The sequence below is a fragment of the Drosophila ficusphila genome, unplaced genomic scaffold (assembly GCF_018152265.1).
Source record: "Drosophila ficusphila isolate 14025-0441.05 unplaced genomic scaffold, ASM1815226v1 contig_106, whole genome shotgun sequence".
NCBI lineage: Eukaryota > Metazoa > Arthropoda > Insecta > Diptera > Drosophilidae > Drosophila > Drosophila ficusphila.
In genome coordinates this window covers 5,818,581-5,840,657 of record NW_025063993.1, presented here as the reverse complement: position 1 = coordinate 5,840,657, position 22,077 = coordinate 5,818,581, and the positions used below count along the sequence as shown (strand labels likewise).

Below are 22,077 nucleotides of genomic sequence, written 5' to 3'. Positions count from 1 at the left end.
TTAGAACAGTGACAAAGCTACAAATCTTAAAGCATTCGACTTAGCTGAAAGGTTCCTTATTCTTTTCGAGGAAATTTTCAATAATGGTATAGTTACCATCTCAAAACTAGAGTTCATATATCAACTCTCTAAAATTTCTTTGAAACAGTTAATCGCCTTCAGGAAGAAATAAATTTCATAAACAACAAATCATTATGCGTTGTTTGTAAGCGAAGTTTTGAAATTAAAGCGATGCGCAATATTCGTTTCTAATTTTGGCTTTCTTTTTCTAACTCATTTTATTGCAATAAAATTAAAGTGACCTTTCCACTTATACTTCGTTGCATAAAGTTATACATAATTAATTTTTTTATATTTAACGATGTTTCTAGTTGCAACTATATCTTACGATCTTCTCATTAAACTTTGTTCGTATATCATAGCTAAGTTATTATGCGAGAATATTTAAAAAAAAAATGTGATGCGTAAAGCAAGATTAATATCTTAATGTAATAATCTATGTTTAAGTTATGACAACGAAATAATTTGTGAAGAAACTATGTATTTTTTTTAAAGTATTTACTTTTGTCTTCTTTTATAAAGGATCAACCTGAAAGGGTATATAAATGTTAACAAGAGAAGAAAAACAATTCCTTTATTATACCATTGTGTTTTTTCATATGATTTTTACTTTTCTATCCAAAAACTTACATATTGACTCGAACTCTTTTGTTAAATAAAACAGTTGTAGTTAGACTGTTAACTAAGCAAATATGTTCCATACATTCTTCAGCGATCTAAAAAGAAGTTTTTATTGTTTATTTAGTCTTAACATTATATTGTCAGCCAAAAGAAAGTATACTTATTAAAAACTATTTTGTAGGTACTGATTATTTTTGATAACTGTAGATAAAGTACAATTTAATTACTGAGAAATAATAATAAACATAATGTTAAACTTATTTTAAACTAAAAATGTCATTGTTGGGAAGACTTTAAACTAATTGTATAATTGATATTTAAATCATAATTTCGTTTAATCACATAGTCTATGTTTGGTTTAATTCTTATATTTATTTTAAACTTATTTGCTTTTTCTTGGTTCGAATAAGTCAGACCTTTAACGCACTTTTAAAAATAGATGCGTGGTACTTTCCATGAACAAAAGACATCCACGCACAAAATTCTCTTGTGCTAAACCAACAGTAACAATAAGTGAACAAGACGGCTTTATTTTCTTATTATCCAGAGCTTGGAAATTCCAGAGAGAGTTACATATTTGTTTGGCAAACAACCGAGATCTGGTAGTAGCTTCAGATGCTCCATATGCCTTCACTATAAATAAGCCGATCCGATAGGTGGTAAAATCAGAATCCCGAGACCAGTCAAAGAGAATCTGCCATGCGTCCAATTCTTGCGCTAACCCTGGTCGTCCTGACCGTCCTCGTGGCCCTGTCCTCGCAGGCATCCACGCCGAGCAGCTCCTCCACTTCGCCCAGCAGCTCTTCCACCTCCCCGAGCAGCTCCTCCACCTCCCCGAGCAGCTCATCCACCTCTCCGAGCAGCTCCTCCACCTCCCCGAGCAGCTCCTCCTCCACGTCCGACACCAGCCCAACCACTACGACCACGACCACCACCACTACGGCAGCCACTACCACCACCTCCACCTCGGAAACAACGACAAAGAGGCATCGCCGCAGGCACCGCCGCAGGAGGATCATCATCATCCGCCGCAGAGGAGGAGAGGGACATCGCAGGAACCGCTTCCGCGATGGCGAGGATGGTGGAGGTCGCATCGTAAGGCGCATTACCGTGCGTGAGCGCCGCGTCGGTGGTTTTCGCCGTCTCTAAAAATCATGTACCATTTGAAACTGAAACATAAATTCCTCTCCAAAACAACAAACGATTTTTTTCTCAATGCTGGTGGGCAATGAAATTATTCCTTTCAAAAAAAGCCGAAAGACTTCCTATCCTCAAGAATAGAATGAGAAACACAATGGCTTTCCTTTTCACTTTTCAAACAGGATTTTTTTATTTGAATTGTCTTACAAGCATCCAAAAGGATAATTTATTTAGACTAAGAAATTTTTAGAATGGCGGAAGGTCTAAGCCACATTCGTCTGGTTTTTTGAATACGAGGGCGTAGGTGAGTACGGGATGGACATTGCAATCCTCGGAAGCTGTGGAGAGCAGCGAGTGCGTCGAAGGACTCTCCATGAACAACATCTCTGCATCAAACTGACTCCAGCGTCCCCGCTTCAACTGATCCTTAACATATTTTAACTGGGTGTTGATCTGGGGAAGTCGGTAAGAGAAAATGATTTATTCTTTTCGGTATTAAGAAAAGGATTCATATATAATTAAGGATATTTTGCAGTAATTATGGCAATATAGATTTAACCTTTTAAATTGTATTATATTTATCCTTTTTTTTTTCTTAGGGTTTCTTTCAGTTAATAAAGGCTATGTGCCTAAAAACAAGAAAGGAAGCTAGCTTCGGCAAGCCGAAGCTTATATACCCTTGCAGTCATCAAATATTTCGAACAGAATACACAAAGGCTAAACAACATCGAAGCAACGACGACTTTTCTATTAATTTTTTATATTTTTGACTATTGTTCATATGACAGCTATATGATATAGTCGTCCGATTTTGATGAAATTTTATTTGTTATTCAAGAGTCGTTAGAAAACTCTATATTCCAAAAATCATGATTTTCTGATGAGAAATAACGATGTTATCATTTTATTTTCGTTAATTCTATATAGATTTTTCGATCTTTCCTATGGCAGCTATATGATATAGTTGTCCGATTTTTATGAAAATTGTTTTATGAACCAAGGCTAGTTAAAAACTTGATACTCAAAAAATCATAGTCGTGTGATGAAAAACAATCACCTTATCAATTAATTTCCATTAATTCTATATATATTTTTTGATCTCTCCTATGGCAGCTATATGATAGAGTTATCCGATTTCGATAAAATTTAACCCGAAATTCAATAGTAACTAGAAAACGCCATGTGGAAGAAATCAAGTCGATCTGATCAAAAACAACGGCGTTAGAATTTTGTATTTCAATCTCTTGTATGGGAGCTATCCTATATAGTCGCCCGATCCGGCCCGTTCCGACTTATATACTGCGTGCAATAGCTACACACCTTTTGGGAAAGTTTCAGCAAGATAGCTTTAAAACTGAGAGACTAGTTTGGGCAGAAACGGACAGGAGGACAGACGGACAGACGGACAGACGGACAGACGTACAGACGTATTTCGATTCAGATGGTGATGCTGATCAAGAATATATATACTTTATGGGGTCTAAGGTGTCTCCTTCACTGCGTTGCAAACTTCTGGCCAAAATTATAATACCCTTTTCTCTGCAAGGGTATAAAAATAATTCAATAACTTTACCATAGGAACCAGCAAAGGGTTCTTCCCACAGTTAAACAATTCAGCCACAAACTTTCGGAGATTTTCAGGACTTGGTTTCGCATTGAGTGCCTGGTGCAGGATTACCCGAATTATGGCGCGTATCTTAAATTCGCAAAACAATTAGGAACAACTTTGAAAATAAATAAGCAAAAGACAAAAGTCCTACCTCCGGATGTTGGCAGAGATATTCCCAGTTGCCAAGACGAAGCTGTTTTTGGATGCGCGATATAGAGTTATATTTTTTTATGTCTTTTGACTTCCATGTTCCAAGATCCCAAACCTTGGAGAAATACGGCTTATTTAATTTCGACATTGTTTTTATCAGTTTACAAAAACTTGCTTTAACGAGAATTTTGAGTCATATATTAGTACAATAAAAAATTAGAAATAAAAAACAAAGGTCAGTTGATAAGACATACTTTTTTCACTTTAGGCATTCTTGAAATAAAATAAACCAAAATAAATATTTTTGTATAATCAAAATTAAAAATCCCGCCAATTCGCTTTGGTAAAGTACTCGATACTTATCCCTGCAGTCTTTTGCAAACTAAGAAAGGGTCACACTGCCCGCACAAAAGAAAATTTTGAGGAAAAATTTGAGGTTTCCGCTTTTAATTAACAATGATGAATTAATTAGCGCTGGAATTAGCACACGCTACAACTTCAGAAACTTTAAAGGGTCCAAGGCATTAGAAAGCTATGGTAAGACCAGTAAAGAGAATTAAAAACTGCTGTTTTTAGGGCGAAAAAAACCTGGCCAGCTGAACCGGCTTGCCCGGAAAAATGAAAAGTCCGTCGTAATATTGGACCAAAAATAGACCGGAGCGCAGTGACCCAAAAATAGCCACCACATGTGCCTCTAATTGAAAACCTCTCCTTTGCTTTTGCAGGCCGTGCTGGGCGCCCAGTTGGTCATCACACTGGTGATGGTCAGCGTTATCCAGAAGCTGAGTCCGCACTACTCGTTCGCCAAGTGGATCCTGTGCCGCACCGGTCTACATCGATACCTCCATCCCACCGACGACGAGCTGCGCACCCGTGGCGGAGTGCCCAAGGAGAAGCCACCGAAGGGCGGCCGGAATAAGCATGCGGCGAACGGCTCAGGACCGGGAGGAGCCGGAACCCAGTTCCACATACCGCGCAGCATCGAAGTGGAGCTGCTGACGTCACCGGTTCTGGAGCGGGATGTCATTCACCTGCGATACTTTACGGAGTACCAGTGGCTGTTGGATTTCAGCGTATACACGGGCATTGTTTACGTGATCTCCGAGGTAAAACTTATTGGGAATCAACTTTATTCTTCAGATACTAAAAATATATAAATGCTGTGTCATTCACAGGTGTTCCACTTCTACTTCCCGCTGCGCCAGGAGATCAACCTGAGCATGGTGTGGTGCCTGCTAGTCATCTTCTTTGCCCTGAAGCTGCTCTCCTCGCTCACGGTGCTCTACTTCCAGAGCGAGGAGTCCATTGGCGAACGATCTATGGTGATCGTTGCCTGTCTAGTCTACCTTCTGGTCGCCATGGTCGTTCTTATTGTGGACGAGCGCATCCTCGAAACAGGTCTGGAGGATGCCTATGCCAGCTTCAATGCCAGCGCATCAAAGTTCCTAACCGAGCAGGGGCTGCCATCGTCGTAAGTTGATCGCACTCGGATATCCCTAAATAACTTGCTAATTTATTTTTTATTCTTCCAGTGGTCCCGCCTCCAAAATCGTGGTCAAGTTCTTCTTGGCCATGGGTTGCGGCCTACTTGGCTCGCTGTTCACCTTTCCCGGCCTGCGGATGGCCAAGATGCACTGGGACTCGCTGAAGTACTGTCGGGGTAATCGCCTAATGCAGGTGCTCCTTAATCTCAGTTTCGTGCTGCCCTTCATCCTGGTCATCCTGTGGATTAGGCCCATCAGCCGCGACTATCTGACAGTGCGCGTCTTTCAGGGAATGCAACAGCCGCTGTAAGTAATTCTATTCCCTCCGTCTTCTTGTTTTTGCTTATAACCTTTTTCATATTTTTTTTCAGACTAAAGCCGCATGTCTTTGAGACTCTTCGCCTGCTGCTGGTCATCCTTGTGGTTGTCGTCCGCTTTGCCCTTATGCCCATATATCTGCAATCGTACCTGAATCTGGCCCACGACAAGATCCTGGATCTGCGCAAGGAGGCTGGCCGCATTACCAACGTAGAGTTTAAACAGAAGGTTAAACATCACATGTAAAGAGGATTCTTCAGGAGTAACCTCATCGAATGTTCTCCCTTGCAGATATCGTCGATTTTCTATTACCTGTGTGTTGTGACCCTGCAATTTGCTGCCCCGCTGATTCTATGCCTTTATCTCACGCTCATGTACAAGAGTCTGGGCGGCTTCAGTTGGGCGGGCATTTTCCGTGAAAGTGTTGTCCTGCAGCACGAGTGCGCGGCCAACGATGTAGAGCCAGTGGGTGCTGCCGTTTCCCAAGGAGATGGTGACTTCAACATCATAGAGTCTGCACAATCGCTACAGGCTTCATTTAGTAGCCTGAAAAATGTAACAACCTAAAATTTTAATGTTAAATCCGCTCCTAATTTTGACTTTTTCAGGTGTTCTCCACGGAGGTGTACAAGGGCTTTCTGGGTTTTGCCACCTGGTGGAGTTACTTCACGCTTTTCGCCACTTCCTCGCTGGGCATTGTCTACCAGTCATATTTTAACAAGACCTAAGGCCATTTAATTTTACACCTCAAATCGTTATAGTAGTACGAGTCTTTTAATTTATAGTCCATTTGTATCGCACGTGCAGGTACTATTGATTTTTTCTCATTTGGCGACTATGTTGGCTTTCACCATGTTTTGTAAATAATACTATTTTACTCATTGTTTATAAAGTGTGTAATAAAGACTTTTAACCCGGCTACCATGAGAGTAACCAAAATAAATAAAAGATAATATTATATATACCAATGTATAATATTATAACAAAATCATTTTGAATTGAAGCATTGCTGCTTAAAAGAGGGAAAACGTCAGAGAAATACAAAAGAACAATTTGATTTGACACTGACTAAAAAAAGAGAAATTAAAAGCCAAGCATTTAATCAAATATTTAAACGAAGTTACATATGATTTTACTAGGAGAGTCCGCCCTTTATTTTATCTTATCTTATTAAATGTACTCAGAAAGCATCAGATAATGCTTATGGTATATCAATTCAAAAACACAGCTTTTAGGTTATAGGCCAATTTGAAAACACCAATTTATTTAACCTCAGAGGTTGTGTATAAACCTAACAGACCACAGGCTATATATGTATATGTAGAAATGTATAGTTTGCATATCTCCAGTGTGTAGCGCTAAATAGAGTTGCTCAGCACAGGGGCCGACGACTTCGGAATAGATTATTGGATTAGATCTTGGCAATGCCAATGACGCCGCAGCCGATGCGGGCACCAGCGTTGCCCGTGGACTTGCTCAGCTCGTGTCCACCCTTGCCGAGATCATCGGCATCGGCGTGGACCACCACGGTGCGTCCGATGATGCTGTCGGCGCCGAAGAGCGTGATCTTCGAGTCGGTGATGTTCACCTTCGTGGGACAGTCGCCGGTGGCCTCGATGTTGCCCAGGTCGCCCAGATGGCGATTCTCGTCGGTGGGTGCACCGTGCTCCTTGCTGTACGGATTAAAGTGCGGCCCGGACGACATGCAACCGTTGGTGTTGTCTCCGAACTCGTGAACATGGAATCCGTGCAGGCCTTTGGCCAAACCGCAAACCTCGCCGGTGACCGTCACAGGGGTCTCACTGCTCTGCAAGGGGGATAAAGTGAAAAATGTGGTAACTGAGGCCCAAGTTAATGATAGTGCTAGCCTCCCGATAACGCAGAAGGTGTGTTTAATCATGACATGTCCGAATAGAAGTACTCAAATGCTCGGCCTCAAATGCTGATTTGGCTTATTTTGATTTAGTAGATAAGGTGGTAAAATACTTAATTACAAAAATAAGGTATAGGTCAAACATCCCAGTGATATGTGCTTCTAGAAACTTCCTTTGGCTCGATCTAACCAAAAGTTTTACTATTTTCATTTTTTGGAGAATTTAATCTCCTTACAAAAAGTATAGCAGTTTCCTACATTATATCTTTCCAATAATTTAAAAGATGAAGGTTATTGCTAAAGTATAATATTGTAAAGTTAATGTTTTTTTTAAGTGGGTTGTGAAACACAACCTGGAATTTTCAAATAAAATGTAATATTTAGTTTAAAAATATTAAAATATGCTTCAAAATAAACATTAAAAAACGCCAGATTGGGTTGCAGAGTTAACCAGAGCTTTTCCAGTCCTATTATCTTGACCCCTGCTGTAGGTTCTTGGGTGCACACATGTGCGCTTTTGTTATTGGCTTATATAATTGTGCATTTGTAAGATGAGTAAGCATAAAATCAGACTAATGAAGTGCTCAAAGGAATTTTAAGCAACTAAATTTAATGAAAGAGGGCTTCGCGGAGAAGCCGGCAACTTGACCTTTAGAACTACTTCTTTGTCGCCATTATTTCAACCAACTCCTCGAGCAGATCGCCAAAATATTAATCGCTCTTACCTGCTGTTCGAAAAAAACAGTGCCCTTGGCATCACCATTAATTACGCAGACGGCTTTAACCATTTTGACAATTGATTATTTATCAGAACGAAAAAAACTTGCGAACTTTCCAGGTATCTCGTACAGTGTGACCGTCGCTTGGCAGGGCGAAAACACCAGAGCCCCATAATATTGCGATCAAATACTGTTACTACGCCCACGCACTTTTCTTAATATTAAATTTTTGTTTTCAACCACGAATACACTCTGAAATATTCTTATTAAAAATTTGAAACTTTAGTGTTTAAGTATTTTAATAATTTACGACATATCGCAAAATATATCTTATATTGATTAAAAGCTTGCAAAACATAGTTTGAAATAAGGGTTGTGATGTATGTAAAAATATCGTACCAGTGATACATATATCGTTTTTCAAAAATATATCAAATTATTTATTAATATTTATTACCCAAAATTCCCGATGTATGAAGTGGACGCCGATCTAAATCTCAGGGATTTGCCTTGGAACACTACACACTTCACCGAAACGAGGAATACCAGATCTCGTAACTTAACAACACATCAAGTTGACAAGCGTAATAATGAGCGTATGAGTCTATAAACATAATAAATAGTTGAATTATTTTAAATACATACATATGTAATCCTGATTTTATGTTGCTTTTTCATATACACGAAATTCGCGGGAAAAAATTCAAAAGCAAATCCAATCAACTATGTACACTGAATGTAATGAACACTCGTTCAAGCACATTTTTGACGCGCTTATCTCCTTGGCTTCAGGGTAATCACATCAGAGTGACCAATTAGGATATATCAAAAATATACATATGTACACATATAAAAAAACAGTCATACAACAACAAGCTTACTAAGCGGAATTAAAAACAGCGTGTTAGGAATATTGCAACTATGGAGAAGTGGTAAAAAAATATATTATTCCACAAAAAAACTTTTTACAATTTAAATTTACTTACAAAGGCTGGCCGATTCTTTCAAAAAACTTTTAGAGGATGATGCCCTTACCGACTGCACTGTGATCGTCGAGAATAAAAAATTCCGATGCCACAAAGTAAGTGGTGATAATACTAGTTAATGTACAGTCAGCTCACAATTTATTCGGACACCCGTGATTCATCAATCTTATTCATCAATGACTCAACAAATATATATACATAAATATTAAGGGGGGAATTGACTGCCCCGACCCAACTGGATCTATTGTACGCTTAACCCGGCTCCTTTGATAAAGTTACGAGTTGTGCTGGGTCGATGCTTCCGGAGGTCCAAAGTGTAAGGGACCGGAAACAGAGGTTCTACATCTCAGGCTACTTAAGGCTGGGCAGTCTGAGACTATCTGTAGGGAGGTTTCATCCTCGGTATCAGAGAATCTGCACGAAGAAAGCAGGAAAGTTTAGACAGCTTTCTTGAAAAGTTAGGCACTGACGCAAGTACTAATTACTCACTGAGGCGAATTACTAAGCGATACAAGCAAGGGCGTCGCCAAGGGGGGGATTGGGCAGCAGCCCCCCCCTAAAGTTTTCAAACTCTTTTTTTTTTTCTATACCCTTGGCAGCTGACCCCCCCCCCCATTTTTGCATTTTGTTCGACAACTCTATATTCCAAAAATCATGATTGTCTATATAAATTTTTCGATCTTTCCTATGGCAGCTATATGATATAGTAATCCGGCTTTTTATGAAATTTTTTTCTCGATTCACGGGTATTCAAAAATTTGATGTTCTAAACATCATGCTCGTGGGTTTAAAAACAACGACGTTATATTTTTTTTCCATTATTTTTAAAAGGTTGTCAATTGTTCATAAAATTGGTTATAATAATGCGATTTAAGTCAAATATGGGACGTTTTGTCCGTGGACGAGTTCCCAACGAGATGCCAACTTCAAAATGCCCCTCTTATAGAAGCTCGCTTCCCTATTGGCAAAAAACTCGGAGATCCAATTTTTACAGGACTCTCTTGTGGCCAACTTCCGACTTCACTTGGTGCGAGATCCGGACTATACGGTGGATGCAAAAGAACCTCCCATCCAGCTCCGGGAGCTTCTGGCGCGCCACCAAAGTTGTGTGGTGCCTGGCGTTGTCCTGATAGAAAACAATTCGGCCTCTTTTGTTCAAAGATGGCCTCTTCTGCATGAGTGCTGCATTCAAGCCGTTGGTGGCAGAACAGTTCCGAATTGAACGTTTGGCCATGGGGGAGCAGCTCATAGTGAATGATTCCCTGCTAGTCCCACCAAACACACAGAAGAGCCTTTTTGGCCGTCGATCGAGGCTTGGCCACCGTCTGGGCAGCTTCACCGCTTTTCGACCACGACCGTTTGCGCTTTACGTTATCGTAAGTAACCCACTTTTCATCGCCAGTCACCATCGGCTTCAAAAACGGGTCGATTTTGTTTGCGATTCAGAAGCGATTCGCATGCATCCATACGGTCAATAATGTTTTTTGGCGTCAAGTCGTGTGGCATCGAGCTTCTTTTTGAATCCAAGCTTCTTCAAATGGTTTATAACGGTTTGATGACTCATGCCCAGCTCTTGGCCGATGCTTCGGCTGCTACTATGCCGGTCACTTTCGATCAATTCAGCGATTTTATCGCAATTTCCGACGACAGGCCTTCCGTAGCGTGGCGCATCTTCGACCACCTCTGCACCAGAACGAAAACGTTGAAACGTTGAACGGCTAAAAACAAACAATAATAAATTAAACTCGTGTTAGCGCGTGAAAAGAGCTTTCCAAAAAGGTCTAGCGTGAACCCAAAGGCGACGAATAAAACTAGAGCTGCGCGCTTGCAAAGACACCTAGCGGAAATTCCGCAAGACTTTTTTGACTACCTTATATGTACATATATATATTTTTCGATCTATCCTATGGCAGCTATCCGATTTTGATCAAATTTAATCCGAAATTCAATAGTAGTTAGAAAACGCCATCTGGAAGAAATCAAGTTGATCTGATCAAAAACAACGGCGAAAGAATTTTTTATTTCATTCTCTTGTATGGGAGTTATCCGGCCCGTTCCGACTCATGTATATAAAATTTACAATAGTGAGCGTCCGAATAAATTTTGTGCTGACTGTATGTACATATGTATGTATTTCTACATTGTAAAATTTTTGTGACAGGTGGTTCTAGGCATTTCTTCCGAGTGTTTCAGACGCGCCTTTCAGACTGGTTTCATTGAGGCGGAAACCGGGGAACTAACCCTGACCGACGTCTCTGCGGAAATTTTCGAAACATTCAGGCTTTATCTTTACACCTACGATCAGGACATTATACGCGGATCCAGCAACTCGGATATTATAAAGTTGATGAATTGCGCTGACATGTGGATGGTCCAACCGCTCAGCAAAGTCTGCGTAGAAATTGTCCGAGCCAGACTGCAGAATATGAAATTTGTGGACTTGTTACTATATTTTGAGCATGTGCAAGGTGAACAATTTTCAGAGCTTCAAATTTGCATCAGCCATTGGTTGAAAACAATAATAGAATGCGAGGAGATACCCCAAGAGGCTTACGAACTAGGCTCAGAAGCGTTCAGAAGGTTTTTAAAACTCATTAAGGGATCTATATCAGAAAGAAAACTTTATGATATGGTGGAAAGATATGTGGGTATTAAAGGAATTTTTGTACATCAAAGTGAATATAAGAACTGGAAATTCAACGAATTAAAAGACCCAAGCAAAAACGACTTGCCAGCATCTGAAACCGAAAATACCAATCAAAATTATGTAAAGGAACTACTAAGCATGATCGACTATAAAGAAATGACAATCGATGAGTTCTTTGAGGGGCCTGGAAGATCCAAATATATTACCTTTCGGGACAAGTACTTTTTTATGCACCAAATAGCCAAAACAACGGAAAACAACAAACCAAGATCACCCCTGTCGGTTTCTATGACAGGGGCGCAAAGAGGAAGGCATTTTTTACCCCTGGAAATCGGCGCACAGAGGAGGGCAATTTTTACCCCTGGAAATCGACGTTAGATGGATTGATGAAATGTACACCAGCCCACTTTGATATATTGGCTTTTACCTACCCTATGAATGTCGGTAAATTATTAGCAAACTTTTTAATTGCTCTTTCTTACAAAATTAGAAAGACAAAATAAAACAAGAAAATTTACATTTGATTTTTGTTTTTTAATACACAATTTGTCCAAACACTTAAATGGGATTTTCTTCATTAATAAGAAATAATGTGCTATCGTTTCAATCTTTATATATTGTTATTGTATCCGTAAATTTGTAGATATTACTTATTAATGTTCATCATTTTGTTTTTGTTTTTTATTTTAATGTTTTGTATATATATTTATATATATATAGATATATATATATATTTTTTTATATTTAAATCGATATAGGTAAAGGTATGTAGATAGGTAATATTATTCATTCGCCTGTTTGTTTGTTACTTGTGTGGTTGGTTGCTTGTTACTTGTTTTTTCCCCAATTTTCTCACGCTTCTCGCACAATTCGGTCACATAGCTATAACATCTTAAACATCATATCATCAATCATTATAATAATCAATCGCATAAATCTATATAATTTTGCTTTGTTTGCTGCTTTACCTCGCTTTAAACTTAAAATGTATTATATTACTTAGAGAGTAGCGTCATCGAGCATATTGAATTCGTCAGATCTAAGGGATTAAGTCGTAACTTCGAATCGGGTTCTTCGAATTTTGAAAAGTGTGCATATAGTTGCCGCCGTTGAACGGTTCTATGGGCAACATTTTAAACACAATCTCACAGTTGCTATTTGTAATATGTTCCATATCAATTTATATATTTAGCTTTTGTGTTGCTTTTCTTCGCTTGCGTTCAATTCGCATATGTTGTGTTTGTGTTCGCATTTTGTTTTGATTTGTTTTTGGGATTTAGGTATAGGTAGGTTTATGATTGGCAAATTCAATATACAAGATGGAGATACTTTTTGTTTTGCTTTCTTATCGTTTCCACCCGTGGGACCCACTATTTGCCCTTGTTCTGCCGGTGCTTCTGGATCCGCACGCATCAGAGCACCTCGGACACGTACTTGGGTCGCTTGGCCACTGTGGCATCGGTGGCAGTGGTGACGCACTCCTCCTCGCTGGCCTCGATGTGGCCACTGTAGTCGGTCGGCAACTCCTCGTAGATAATCTCTGAATGCTGCTGTTGCTGCTGCCGTTGTTGCTGTGCCACCGCCTGCTGCTGTTGCTGCTGATGGAGCGAATGCGATGCCGCGCCGCCCATCACATGATTCCTCTTGAGCGCAATCAGGGCTCCCACTCCGCCGCCTCCGCTCGCGCCGCTTCCCTCAACATGCGTTTGTGGCGCGGCAACGCCGGAGCTTTGATTGGTTACATAGTACGGACTGCCGCTGCTGAAGGACGAAATCAATAGTTTTATGTGTGCCACAGATTAAAATGTTAACTTTGTTCTTGCCTGTACTGATTGGAATTGGTTGACAGCGTCTGCTGCTGTTGGTGCTGCTGTTGCTGGTGTGCATTTTGAGAGTTGTAGATGATTTCTGTAAAATTGAAAAAAAATATCAAATACAAGCCATGTTCAGCAATTAATCCTTGCTGACGTAATTCTTTTATTTTCCCAAAGATCATATTGCTAAAGAACTTATTTCTTTAATACTAAAATTGCAATGTACACTTTGAAGTATTTTGATTATAAGCCAGATTATTATAACTTTAGAACATTTTTGGTTTGCGACTTTTAGAGAAAAACTGTTTTAAAAGACAGAATAGCAAATACTTCTTTCTATTCGAAATATCCTATTTAAAACAAAACAACTTACCGGCATCAGCGGCGCGCTGTTCCAGCGACATTCCCGGCGATCCGGGAGCAGATTGGAGCACAATGTCCTGCAGCGGAGAGCTCTCGCGTGAGTTGTCTGCAACGAATTAGAAAGCGTTATACGCGCATTGCGAACGACGGGATGGTAGACGACCGCTTACCCATGTGACTTGGCGAGACGGGCGCCGATCGGGGCATCCCGTAGGGCGGACGGAAGCCCTGGCTGCTCCTCTGGCGCCTCTTTTTATAGCTGTGGTCGATCAGCTTGGCGCCGCTGTCCGGATCGATGCGCCAGAAGGAACCCTTGCCGGGTTCGTCCTGAGAGCGCGCCACCTTGATGAAATACCTGCGAGGATAAACGGTTATTTGAGATACCATCTCTTCACCACCTCTAGATCATTTTACCTATTCAAACTGAGATTATGACGTATGGAATTCTGCCAGCCCTTGTTCGTCTCCTTGCGGTAGTACGGGTAGTGCTTGACAATAAACGAATAAATGCCCGAGAGCGTTAGCTGCTTGTCCGGTGCGGCAGATATGGCCTGGACGATAAGCTGGGCGTAACTGTACGGCGGCTTCTCGTTGTGATTGTAGCTGGCTGTGGAGGGAGTCTGAAACAGATCCTGCTGTAAGTAGGGCAAGTTGTTAATTAGTATGCTGATAAGGAACACCAAGATGAACTTACTGTATTGTTGTTACTGTAGTTGTTGTAATTGTTGGGCTGGTTCTGAATGAAACCCTGACGTGGACTAGCCGGACAACTGTTGGCAGCGCTTATTGTACCTGCGAATTGATTAAAAAAAAGGTTGATTAATAAAAGAATCACATCAAATAATATTGTGGTAATTCCTAATATTTAAATTTTGTAAAACTATTTTTAAAGAATTTAAATAAATGTTTTTGTGTGCCTAGTTTCGTTTAGAGTTACTTTTACCCAAAACATAACATTTTAACATTTATGCAAAACAAAGGAACCCATGTTAACTATTCCACATTTTCAAAATATTTAAGCTTCGAATAAAATAAATTAAATTAAAGCTTGAACTTTAAAAACAACGTTTTAATCCTATCAAATGGCTCAAGTTCACATGATGTATGACATAAAATTCCACTTGCCAGTTGGTGACAGGTAGGGGCTCTTCTGCTCCTTTTTGGGTATGGATATCTTGAGCGGAGAATAGGGTCCATCTCCGGCGGCGATTAGGTGGGCTGCTGTCCCAGCTGGGGGCGCCACAACGATGTTGCCACTGCGCTGTTGCTGCTGGTGCAGAGCTGTGTGGTGGAGCGGGTGGTGTGGTGTGTGCGGGAGCGGGTGGTGCGCCGGTTGCTGCTGCTGCAGCGGCAGGTGGTGCGCTGGCTGGTGGTGCGGGTGCTGCTGCAGTTGCTGCGGCTGCTGGTGGTGGTGCAACTGCTGCTGGTGAAGTTCGTCCCTCGGCGGTGGTGTAATAATAACGTGGGCTGAACCACCACCACCCGCGCCACCACTGCTTACAACCAACGATGGCGAGTGTCCGGCGGCTGCATCCGACTGAGTGGCGGGCACATAACTCTCGAACTCTATGCGAATTTCCGTGCTGGGAAAACGGAAGTAGCATCTGCAAGAAAAGATAGTAAATTTAATAAGAGATCAAGATTAAAGCTGACTGCTTTTTATAGATTAGTTGTCTGTTTCAAGACACTTTATATTAAATAATTAATAATAAATAAAACACTTCAAAACCTCCAACGAAAAAACAATTTTAGAAATCATGTAATAACAATTGAATGGAACTCTACTTACCGCTGCGGCAGACGAAGTGGGTCCACGTTGCGGCGCTGCAGGAAATCGTCGACGAAAATTCCGTTCTTGCTGAGGCACTGGACAAAGAAGGCGCGCTCGTCCACGTCGAAAAGCAACTGGAAGTGCTTGCGCGACACCAGATTGTTCTCGGCCACGTTAAAGTGGACCAGCGACGTGGAGGAGTTGCGGCCAATGACCGTTACGGCGTCCGTGATGGGCAGAACCTCCTGATTAAAGCGCAGCTCTCCATATGGCGGCGGAGATGATGCCGATGATGACGAGGCATTGGCGGAGGGGGTGGCGGTGCTAGCGGAGGAGGAGGAGGTGGTGGTGCTACTGGTGGCAGGTGGGTGGTTTGCTGAATTGTTGCTGTTGTTGGTCAGCTGATCGGCACTGTTGCTGCTTCCCGCGCTGCTGTTGTTGTTGTTGCTGCTATTGCTATTATTGTTGTTGTTCAGCGCCGCTGTTGCCGCTGCTGCGCCATGATGCAGCTGCAACATGTCCTTGGCAATCGCGACGGTGGCTGCGTCGGCTGCACCACCGCCTGAAATATTGGTGGGTGGGTTGTTCAGTACGGCGTGTACGGTAACGATGTTGTTGTTGTTGTTGCTGCTGGTGTTGTTGTTGGTGGTGGTGCTATTGCCGGTGGTTGTTGCTAGTGTTGTGGTTGTTGTTGTTGTAGTGGCGGCCATTGAAAGATTAATCCCACTTGTCCTATGATCGCTTACTTTTGTCGTTGGCCTGCAAAATAAACAAATATTGTTCTTATTTAACTAATAATTCAAAAAGTTGTAATTCATTTTAAGATGAAACATTCAGAAAAAAAATGTTGTGTCTTTTCTGAGACTTGCAGTATAACACCCACCATTACGGTTGATTAATTAAGTATCCTAATATTACCACCTTATTTTTTTGTATGTACATACATTTGTATATTATTCCGTTTCACAGCTAAACCTTATTTACGCATTGACTTCACACCTTAAGAACTGATTTTTTTTATTCGCAAACTATTTTTTTACAATTATTGCATTCATTTTTTCCTGCTTTCATACATAGTAGCTTTTCACGCGCTTTTCGCTCTCTTTTCGTTTTGGCCCCAAGGTTTCTTCTTTTCGTCAGCCACAAATTATTTTCCAAATATACACACACACCGATATCATTGCTGTTTCGGTTTTTGCTTTACTCTGTTTTGCTACCGCAGCCGCTCATACACAATCTCACCTATGTACATACCTCGGTCGGCAACAAAAACAAGCGCCGATTGAAGCAACAACAATAATAATAATAATAACACAACTACTACTATGCGGCGAGCACTACGTGAGTAAACAGACACGCACACACCTATATAGCGGAGCGGGAATGAAAGAGCGGCAACTGCAAAGGCTCACGCTTGCGCTCTTATTCGGTTTCCCGGGCAGAGTGGAAAGGAAAAATCTCCTCTCTCCAACTCCTCACACACATATCGGTATCCCCATCTCTCCAAACTGAGCTTGTGGCCAGTGTTGCCAAAAGGCGATATGTGTACATGCCACATATAACGAATAAATCATTTAAAGCGGGAAAAAAATAATAACCAAGATGTTATTAAAAAGGAGGAAAAATTTCTTTACAAACAAAAAAGTATACATAAATATAAACAAAAAAAAAAAATACATATGTATGTATTATATATAAAGAAGAACGCCTGACTTGTTCCCTAAATTAGAAATACTCACTTCAATAGTTAATACATTTAATAATTTCCTAGACCAAATATAGGAGATTAAAAACTTGTGGATTTGAATTTGTTTACATCGGTTAGGGCCGTTTTGATTTGAACTCCATCGTCCTTACGGCATTACAGTTTTCAAGGACAATTTTGCAGATTCTAGTCCAATAACGATATTATTGAATAACATAAACTACTTATGTATTTGTTTAGTTGTGCAACAAATAAACAAACGATAAAGTTCGCCACAAATAAACATTCTTTCAGTGATTCCGGCAAAAACAAGTGCATCCAGGAGAACTTCCATGGCAACCAAACATTTTCGCAGCGATCTGTATCTTTCTCAGAGAAAGAAGGGAAAAGGGGAGTAATGAGACTTTTTCTTAAAATGCGTTTATTAAAGAACGTTGGCAACACTGTCTGGCTGTTCGACTCTCCGACCTGTTTGGCTCCACTTGGCACCAACACACTCATAATCACTGGAACACTTGCACACACATGGAGGGATTGAGAACTCTCGCACTTGGCAGGCCCCACATGGCTCCCCATCAATCGATCGAGCTTGCATGCATAAACATGCAAAACGAAACCAAAATAAAATTAACGAGAACAACAAAAGGCAAACAAACGCCCATACATACGGCCATATAAATAAACACACGCACACACACTGCTACATATGGATTTGGCGAGTACATATATGCGTGAGTGTATATGTTGGGTCACTCGTAACGGCAAACGACGGAGGCAGGCGAAAGAGAAGCACAATAAATAAATAAAAACACCAAAATACACACACACATACACATATATAGATGGCGTATTGGAAATGCGTAAAAAATGCCGCTCGTTGATTTTTCAGCTAGCAACCGACTCCACCTGCGCATACATACAAACGACGGATGTCTTGTTTGTCTCTTTGTAAACACACAAAAAGCACAGTTTTCACAACGTATAGCTATACTTTGCTGCTCTTTGGTTTTCGCTCGGCGATTGCGTAAACTTGCCGCCCGCTTTTTTCCCACCTAACATCAAAATATGTACACACACTTGAGGCCACCCATACCACGGTGCATGTGTGTGAGTGTGTGCGGTGTGTAAGCGTGTTCCAAAATAAAAACTTAATATTTATTTATACGCCATTTAGCTGGTTGCTTTTCCGCATCACTCTGCTATTGATTTTTATTACTACTAATTCTCGCTCTTTCTTTCGCTGTTTATATTTTTGCCGTTGGTTATCAAACTCGAATTGTTTTTGTTGTTTTTTTCAGTCTTTTTTTTGCACACAACACGTTTTTCGCTGCGTGTTTGTGTGTGTATATTATTTTTTGTTCGCCTTGTTTATTTTTATTTTTTCGTACCTTCTTGAAAAAACCGTTGGCTGTCGGAATTGGTTAAATCTCTCGATATAAACGTAACACTAGTAATTGGGCAACAATTTAAAGCCGATTTGTGCACTTTTTCAGCGATTTTAATGCGGTTTTCCGATTCTTATTGCTTCAGCGCGGTGGAGGAGAAGAAGAAGAGAGATCTTCGAGCAATGCGATGGCAACGCCAACGACTAAAGCCAGGCATGGGCTTTCGGAAGTCTGGCAACTCTGCGAACAGCTGTTTTAGCCGCATTTCGATTTTGTAACAGTTTGGAAAATTTTAGTGCGGAACTATTTTTTTCAAACCAAGTGGCAAAATGCAAAGTCTCACGCGTCTGCTAAACACGACATTAACCCTGCAAACGCCGCCACGGATGGGGGCAGTGGGTGTCGCTTTACAGCAGTTGCGCGGTAAAACCAAAGTAGTTGAGAAACCACAACCCGGAGCCGGGCAGCAATTCCGGCGGACTGTGCACTTTCCGGAAGAATACACAGTAGAGCCGCTTAAGATTACCCATTTGGCAGGCCGGGACCCAGTCTCCGGCCGCCTTGTGGCCAAGGGCATCGGCGGAGGCATAAAACAGCAGTACCGGTGGGTCAAATGGGTGCGAGATGGACCCGCTGAAGGCGCCGCCCAGGAAGAACTGGTGCTCGAGGTGCTCCGCGATGGTTGTCGTACTGCCAAAGTAGCCCTTGTGGCCGTCGGTGATGAGCTCAAGTACATCCTAGCCACCGAGAACATGAAGGCGGGCGATATTCTTAAGACCTCGCGAGTGATTCCTAGGATTCCGGGTGAGTTTACTCTTTACTTTAACAGTAGGCAAAAGTCAGATTAAAAAAAAAAAAAATCATTTATACCCACAGTTTTAATGCATTAGGGAATTTGGTTTATCTACCATGTTACCACCATTTCCTTTTTTCTAATATCTGTTTTTCATGTATTTAAACTATCAAGCCACTTATATAATTGCAAAGATGTTTACTATACCAACTTGTTTCCCTTTATTCCCTCAGTTCGTCCGAATGATGGCGATGCCTATCCACTGGGAGCTCTACCCGTGGGCACTCGCATCCACTGCTTGGAGAAGAACCCCGGCCAGATGTGCCATTTGATACACGCCGCAGGCACCTTCGGCACTATCCTGCGTAAATTCGACGACAAGGTGGTGGTGCAGCTGCCCTCCAAACGAGAGTTCGCCTTCCAGCGGACCTGCATGGCCACCGTTGGTCGGCTGTCCAATCCGGATCACAACAAGGAGCACGTGGGCAGTGTCCAGCGCATGCGGGAGATGGGCAATCGTCCGCGTTCTGGTCTGTGGAAGCGCAAAGAGGGAAAGCACGGCCGGAAGATTCGTCGCTTGCCGCCCATGACCACAATATCGCCGCCGGCGCCCCCAAACCGGAGGCGATCAAGTTGACGCTGCCCCTGTGAGGATCTTTCTTTAATTTCTATGTGTCACACAATATACAACTAGAACTAGATCTAAAGCTAGAGCTATTTGCGCGTTTTCTTCATGGAGAATCCGGTGCCGTGGAAGTTCTCCGCATCGGAACCATCGGCACTTCCGCCTGCGGCACCATCTTCATTGCTCCTGTCGCTGATTGGGCGAATGTTGCGGTCGAAGCGGATAAGGCCGAACTGAAAATCGTAGTCGGGCACGCCGCGCGGCAGAACCTTCTTGAGAACCGGCGTCTCCAGCTGGCTTTCCTTCTTCTTTTTGCCATCTAAACGAACTCCGGACCCCTTGAAGGTCTCTACGACCTCCTCAAGTACGGTGCTGGCCCCGCCGGATGCTTCAGCGCCGGCAGGTCCTGCCGAACCCGACTGTCCCGAGCCGGATGCCTGTGTTTCCGAGTGCTCTTTGTAGCCAACCGGTGCCTCGAACTCCACATTCATGTCGCACTCGATAATGCTGACCGCATTGCCGGGCTTCGTCTCCAAAACGCACAGCTCGTAAACTTTCCTGTTGTACTTGATGGCTATGACGTCGCCCTTTGTGAGACAGGCGAAGTTGCGAAGGGCGTTCTCGAGCACAGCCTTCGGACTGGTGATGTCGAGGAAGTCTGTGCTGTGCGGTTGGAACTTGGAGAACGTCGCCACCGGCAGGGAGACACTCTCGATGTTTAGGATATCGCCCTCCTCCAACAACAGGTTGTCCATCATCCAGTAGGGTAGATAGCACTTGCCCTCGTCGGCAACGAATTCCAGGACGCCAGCATGGGAGGACCGCGATTTTTTGCCATTGGTCAGCTTGAATAGCATTGGGTACTCCACGTTTAGACGGGTAAGGGTATCCAGCGCCGAGGGAGGCATAATAACTGGTGGTCGGAAGGAGGAATTACAGCGATTACGGAAACGCTTTGATCACTTATTCAAAGGAAACTTACTCTTGCCGCCCTTTTCCACATCGGATCGTTCGTTTCCGGGAAACATGGACACGGAGAAGCACTTGTAGGTTGCTTGAAAACTACGTCCCTCCGGGAACATCATGTTGAAGCCGCTAAAATGGAACATTTTTTATGTGCCACAGCCTAACTTTTGTTTTTAGTTTTTTTTTGTTTTTCTTTTTTGTTTCTGTAATGTCACGGCTGCAGCAGTGTGACCAAAAGCAACAACGGAAAATGATTCGATTGCCCGTCCACAGACTGGCTACACTTCCCGGTCGAAGGAATTGATTTTTTTGTACACTTAAAAAAAAGTCGGGTAATTGTTAGGCATTAAAGAAAAACAAAGACTAAATTATGCCTCAATAGTTCTTAAAATGTTACACCGAGATAGATAATTTTTCTCGAAATTGAATGATCTATAATATTATTTTGTAAATACATAATTCTTAATTAGGCTTTTCCCTTTGAACAAACATACAATCTTATTAATATATTAACATTCACTGATATAGAATTAATTCTTTTAAATTGTAGATTTTACTTTCGACCTTAGGTTCAGATTAAATGTAGAACCTTTTACCTTTCTTAGGTACATATTTTTGTAACGGTACAAAAAAAGTGTAACCTTGGTTGAAAGCCTTGCTAAAGGCGTAGCGCGGCTTGCTTACTACCCAAAATGCCGTCTTCCATTAAAGAAAGTGCTCAAACGAATTTTAAGACTGAAATATTTCCTTAGTTTGCATATTACAACCACAATTTTGACTAAAGATTTTAAATTTATTAAGTGTTGTATTATTTGAATGTTAAAGCGAGTGATTTTTTGGAAAAGCCCCTTATGCCTTCTGTTTTTAATAAAGTTGTATTATTCAAAAGAAAAGATGGATCACAAATCGATTGAAAATTTGTAGGTGTATTGTATCCAAATCTAGAGCCAAAACCACGAAGCTAACTTTGTTTTTGTACCACCTGGCATGTTGCATTCAGAATTCGAAATTGTATTAAACTTGTGTGTCTGTTTACTTTTTTCATAAC

General features: G+C 41.6%; 8 protein-coding genes across 10 annotated transcripts; 4 read left to right on the top strand and 4 right to left on the bottom strand.

Annotated features, from left to right (window-relative positions):
• Nucleotides 1-1,136: 1,136 nt before the first annotated feature.
• Nucleotides 1,137-1,860, top strand: LOC108099705 (A-agglutinin anchorage subunit-like). The gene is made up of 2 exons (XM_017203326.1): nucleotides 1,137-1,184; nucleotides 1,351-1,860. Exons 1-2 carry the CDS (start codon nucleotides 1,137-1,139, stop codon nucleotides 1,828-1,830), a joined length of 528 nt encoding a protein of 175 aa, XP_017058815.1. The 3' UTR covers nucleotides 1,831-1,860.
• Nucleotides 1,861-1,980: 120 nt separating this feature from the next.
• Nucleotides 1,981-3,803, bottom strand: LOC108099833. The gene is made up of 3 exons (XM_017203464.2): nucleotides 3,582-3,803; nucleotides 3,395-3,517; nucleotides 1,981-2,274 (listed from the first exon to the last, which is right to left on the bottom strand). Exons 1-3 carry the CDS (start codon nucleotides 3,726-3,728, stop codon nucleotides 2,068-2,070), a joined length of 477 nt encoding a protein of 158 aa, XP_017058953.1. The 5' UTR covers nucleotides 3,729-3,803; the 3' UTR covers nucleotides 1,981-2,067.
• Nucleotides 3,804-3,909: 106 nt separating this feature from the next.
• LOC108099828 (transmembrane protein 161B) lies at nucleotides 3,910-6,330 on the top strand. The gene is made up of 7 exons (XM_017203460.1): nucleotides 3,910-4,117; nucleotides 4,306-4,686; nucleotides 4,756-5,051; nucleotides 5,113-5,370; nucleotides 5,436-5,610; nucleotides 5,674-5,937; nucleotides 5,991-6,330. Exons 1-7 carry the CDS (start codon nucleotides 4,115-4,117, stop codon nucleotides 6,108-6,110), a joined length of 1,497 nt encoding a protein of 498 aa, XP_017058949.1. The 5' UTR covers nucleotides 3,910-4,114; the 3' UTR covers nucleotides 6,111-6,330.
• Nucleotides 6,331-6,611: 281 nt separating this feature from the next.
• Nucleotides 6,612-8,120, bottom strand: LOC108099834 (superoxide dismutase [Cu-Zn]). The gene is made up of 2 exons (XM_017203466.2): nucleotides 7,981-8,120; nucleotides 6,612-7,189 (listed from the first exon to the last, which is right to left on the bottom strand). Exons 1-2 carry the CDS (start codon nucleotides 8,041-8,043, stop codon nucleotides 6,794-6,796), a joined length of 459 nt encoding a protein of 152 aa, XP_017058955.1. The 5' UTR covers nucleotides 8,044-8,120; the 3' UTR covers nucleotides 6,612-6,793.
• A 714-nt stretch (nucleotides 8,121-8,834) lies between these two features.
• Nucleotides 8,835-12,124, top strand: LOC108099829. Its single transcript, XM_017203461.1, has 3 exons — nucleotides 8,835-8,906; nucleotides 8,965-9,055; nucleotides 11,122-12,124. Exons 1-3 carry the CDS (start codon nucleotides 8,896-8,898, stop codon nucleotides 11,983-11,985), a joined length of 966 nt encoding a protein of 321 aa, XP_017058950.1. The 5' UTR covers nucleotides 8,835-8,895; the 3' UTR covers nucleotides 11,986-12,124.
• Nucleotides 12,121-18,820, bottom strand: LOC108099826 (fork head transcription factor 1). 3 transcript variants are annotated; one of them, XM_017203458.2, is made up of 9 exons: nucleotides 18,649-18,820; nucleotides 15,574-16,314; nucleotides 14,910-15,388; nucleotides 14,479-14,576; nucleotides 14,199-14,419; nucleotides 13,955-14,139; nucleotides 13,795-13,890; nucleotides 13,431-13,515; nucleotides 12,121-13,368 (listed from the first exon to the last, which is right to left on the bottom strand). In XM_017203458.2, exons 2-9 carry the CDS (start codon nucleotides 16,263-16,265, stop codon nucleotides 13,020-13,022), a joined length of 2,205 nt encoding a protein of 734 aa, XP_017058947.1. In that variant the 5' UTR covers nucleotides 16,266-16,314; nucleotides 18,649-18,820; the 3' UTR covers nucleotides 12,121-13,019. The 3 variants fall into 3 exon arrangements, with proteins under 3 accessions (XP_017058947.1, XP_017058945.1, XP_017058946.1); XM_017203456.2 differs by lacking the exon at nucleotides 18,649-18,820 and adding an exon at nucleotides 16,500-16,697; XM_017203457.1 differs by lacking the exon at nucleotides 18,649-18,820 and having other exon boundaries at nucleotides 14,199-14,416.
• Nucleotides 18,821-18,876: 56 nt separating this feature from the next.
• Nucleotides 18,877-20,151, top strand: LOC108099832 (39S ribosomal protein L2, mitochondrial). Its single transcript, XM_017203463.2, has 2 exons — nucleotides 18,877-19,449; nucleotides 19,672-20,151. The coding sequence occupies exons 1-2, from the start codon at nucleotides 18,975-18,977 to the stop codon at nucleotides 20,073-20,075; spliced, it is 879 nt and encodes a 292-aa protein (XP_017058952.2). The 5' UTR covers nucleotides 18,877-18,974; the 3' UTR covers nucleotides 20,076-20,151.
• On the bottom strand, nucleotides 20,072-21,289 carry LOC108099831 (ubiquitin fusion degradation protein 1 homolog). The gene is made up of 2 exons (XM_017203462.2): nucleotides 21,046-21,289; nucleotides 20,072-20,976 (listed from the first exon to the last, which is right to left on the bottom strand). Exons 1-2 carry the CDS (start codon nucleotides 21,170-21,172, stop codon nucleotides 20,153-20,155), a joined length of 951 nt encoding a protein of 316 aa, XP_017058951.1. The 5' UTR covers nucleotides 21,173-21,289; the 3' UTR covers nucleotides 20,072-20,152.
• Nucleotides 21,290-22,077: the final 788 nt, after the last annotated feature.

Excerpts from the sequence above, each read along its gene's own strand:
- LOC108099833 (XM_017203464.2), bottom strand. The coding sequence starts at position 3,728 with ATGTCGAAATTAAATAAGCCGTATTTCTCCAAGGTTTGGGATCTTGGA. Across the intron at positions 3,518-3,581 it reads ATCTCTGCCAACATCCGGAG|ATACGCGCCATAATTCGGGT; the intron begins GTAGGACTTTTG and ends TGCGAATTTAAG. Across the intron at positions 2,275-3,394 it reads ACCCTTTGCTGGTTCCTATG|ATCAACACCCAGTTAAAATA; the intron begins GTAAAGTTATTG and ends CGACTTCCCCAG.
- LOC108099828 (XM_017203460.1), top strand. Across the intron at positions 5,371-5,435 it reads CAGGGAATGCAACAGCCGCT|ACTAAAGCCGCATGTCTTTG; the intron begins GTAAGTAATTCT and ends ATTTTTTTTCAG. Across the intron at positions 5,938-5,990 it reads CATTTAGTAGCCTGAAAAAT|GTGTTCTCCACGGAGGTGTA; the intron begins GTAACAACCTAA and ends TGACTTTTTCAG.
- LOC108099832 (XM_017203463.2), top strand. The coding sequence starts at position 18,975 with ATGCAAAGTCTCACGCGTCTGCTAAACACGACATTAACCCTGCAAACG. Across the intron at positions 19,450-19,671 it reads AGTGATTCCTAGGATTCCGG|TTCGTCCGAATGATGGCGAT; the intron begins GTGAGTTTACTC and ends TTATTCCCTCAG.
- LOC108099829 (XM_017203461.1), top strand. Across the intron at positions 9,056-11,121 it reads AAAAATTCCGATGCCACAAA|GTGGTTCTAGGCATTTCTTC; the intron begins GTAAGTGGTGAT and ends TTTTTGTGACAG.
- LOC108099834 (XM_017203466.2), bottom strand. The coding sequence starts at position 8,043 with ATGGTTAAAGCCGTCTGCGTAATTAATGGTGATGCCAAGGGCACTGTT. Across the intron at positions 7,190-7,980 it reads CTGTTTTTTTCGAACAGCAG|AGCAGTGAGACCCCTGTGAC; the intron begins GTAAGAGCGATT and ends TCCCCCTTGCAG.
- LOC108099831 (XM_017203462.2), bottom strand. The coding sequence starts at position 21,172 with ATGTTCCATTTTAGCGGCTTCAACATGATGTTCCCGGAGGGACGTAGT. Across the intron at positions 20,977-21,045 it reads TGTGGAAAAGGGCGGCAAGA|TTATTATGCCTCCCTCGGCG; the intron begins GTAAGTTTCCTT and ends TCCGACCACCAG.
- LOC108099705 (XM_017203326.1), top strand. The coding sequence starts at position 1,137 with ATGAACAAAAGACATCCACGCACAAAATTCTCTTGTGCTAAACCAACA. Across the intron at positions 1,185-1,350 it reads TCTCTTGTGCTAAACCAACA|AATCCCGAGACCAGTCAAAG; the intron begins GTAACAATAAGT and ends TGGTAAAATCAG.
- LOC108099826 (XM_017203456.2), bottom strand. Across the intron at positions 14,577-14,909 it reads CCCCTACCTGTCACCAACTG|GTACAATAAGCGCTGCCAAC; the intron begins GCAAGTGGAATT and ends ATCAATTCGCAG. Across the intron at positions 13,891-13,954 it reads CGTCTCGCCAAGTCACATGG|ACAACTCACGCGAGAGCTCT; the intron begins GTAAGCGGTCGT and ends AATTCGTTGCAG.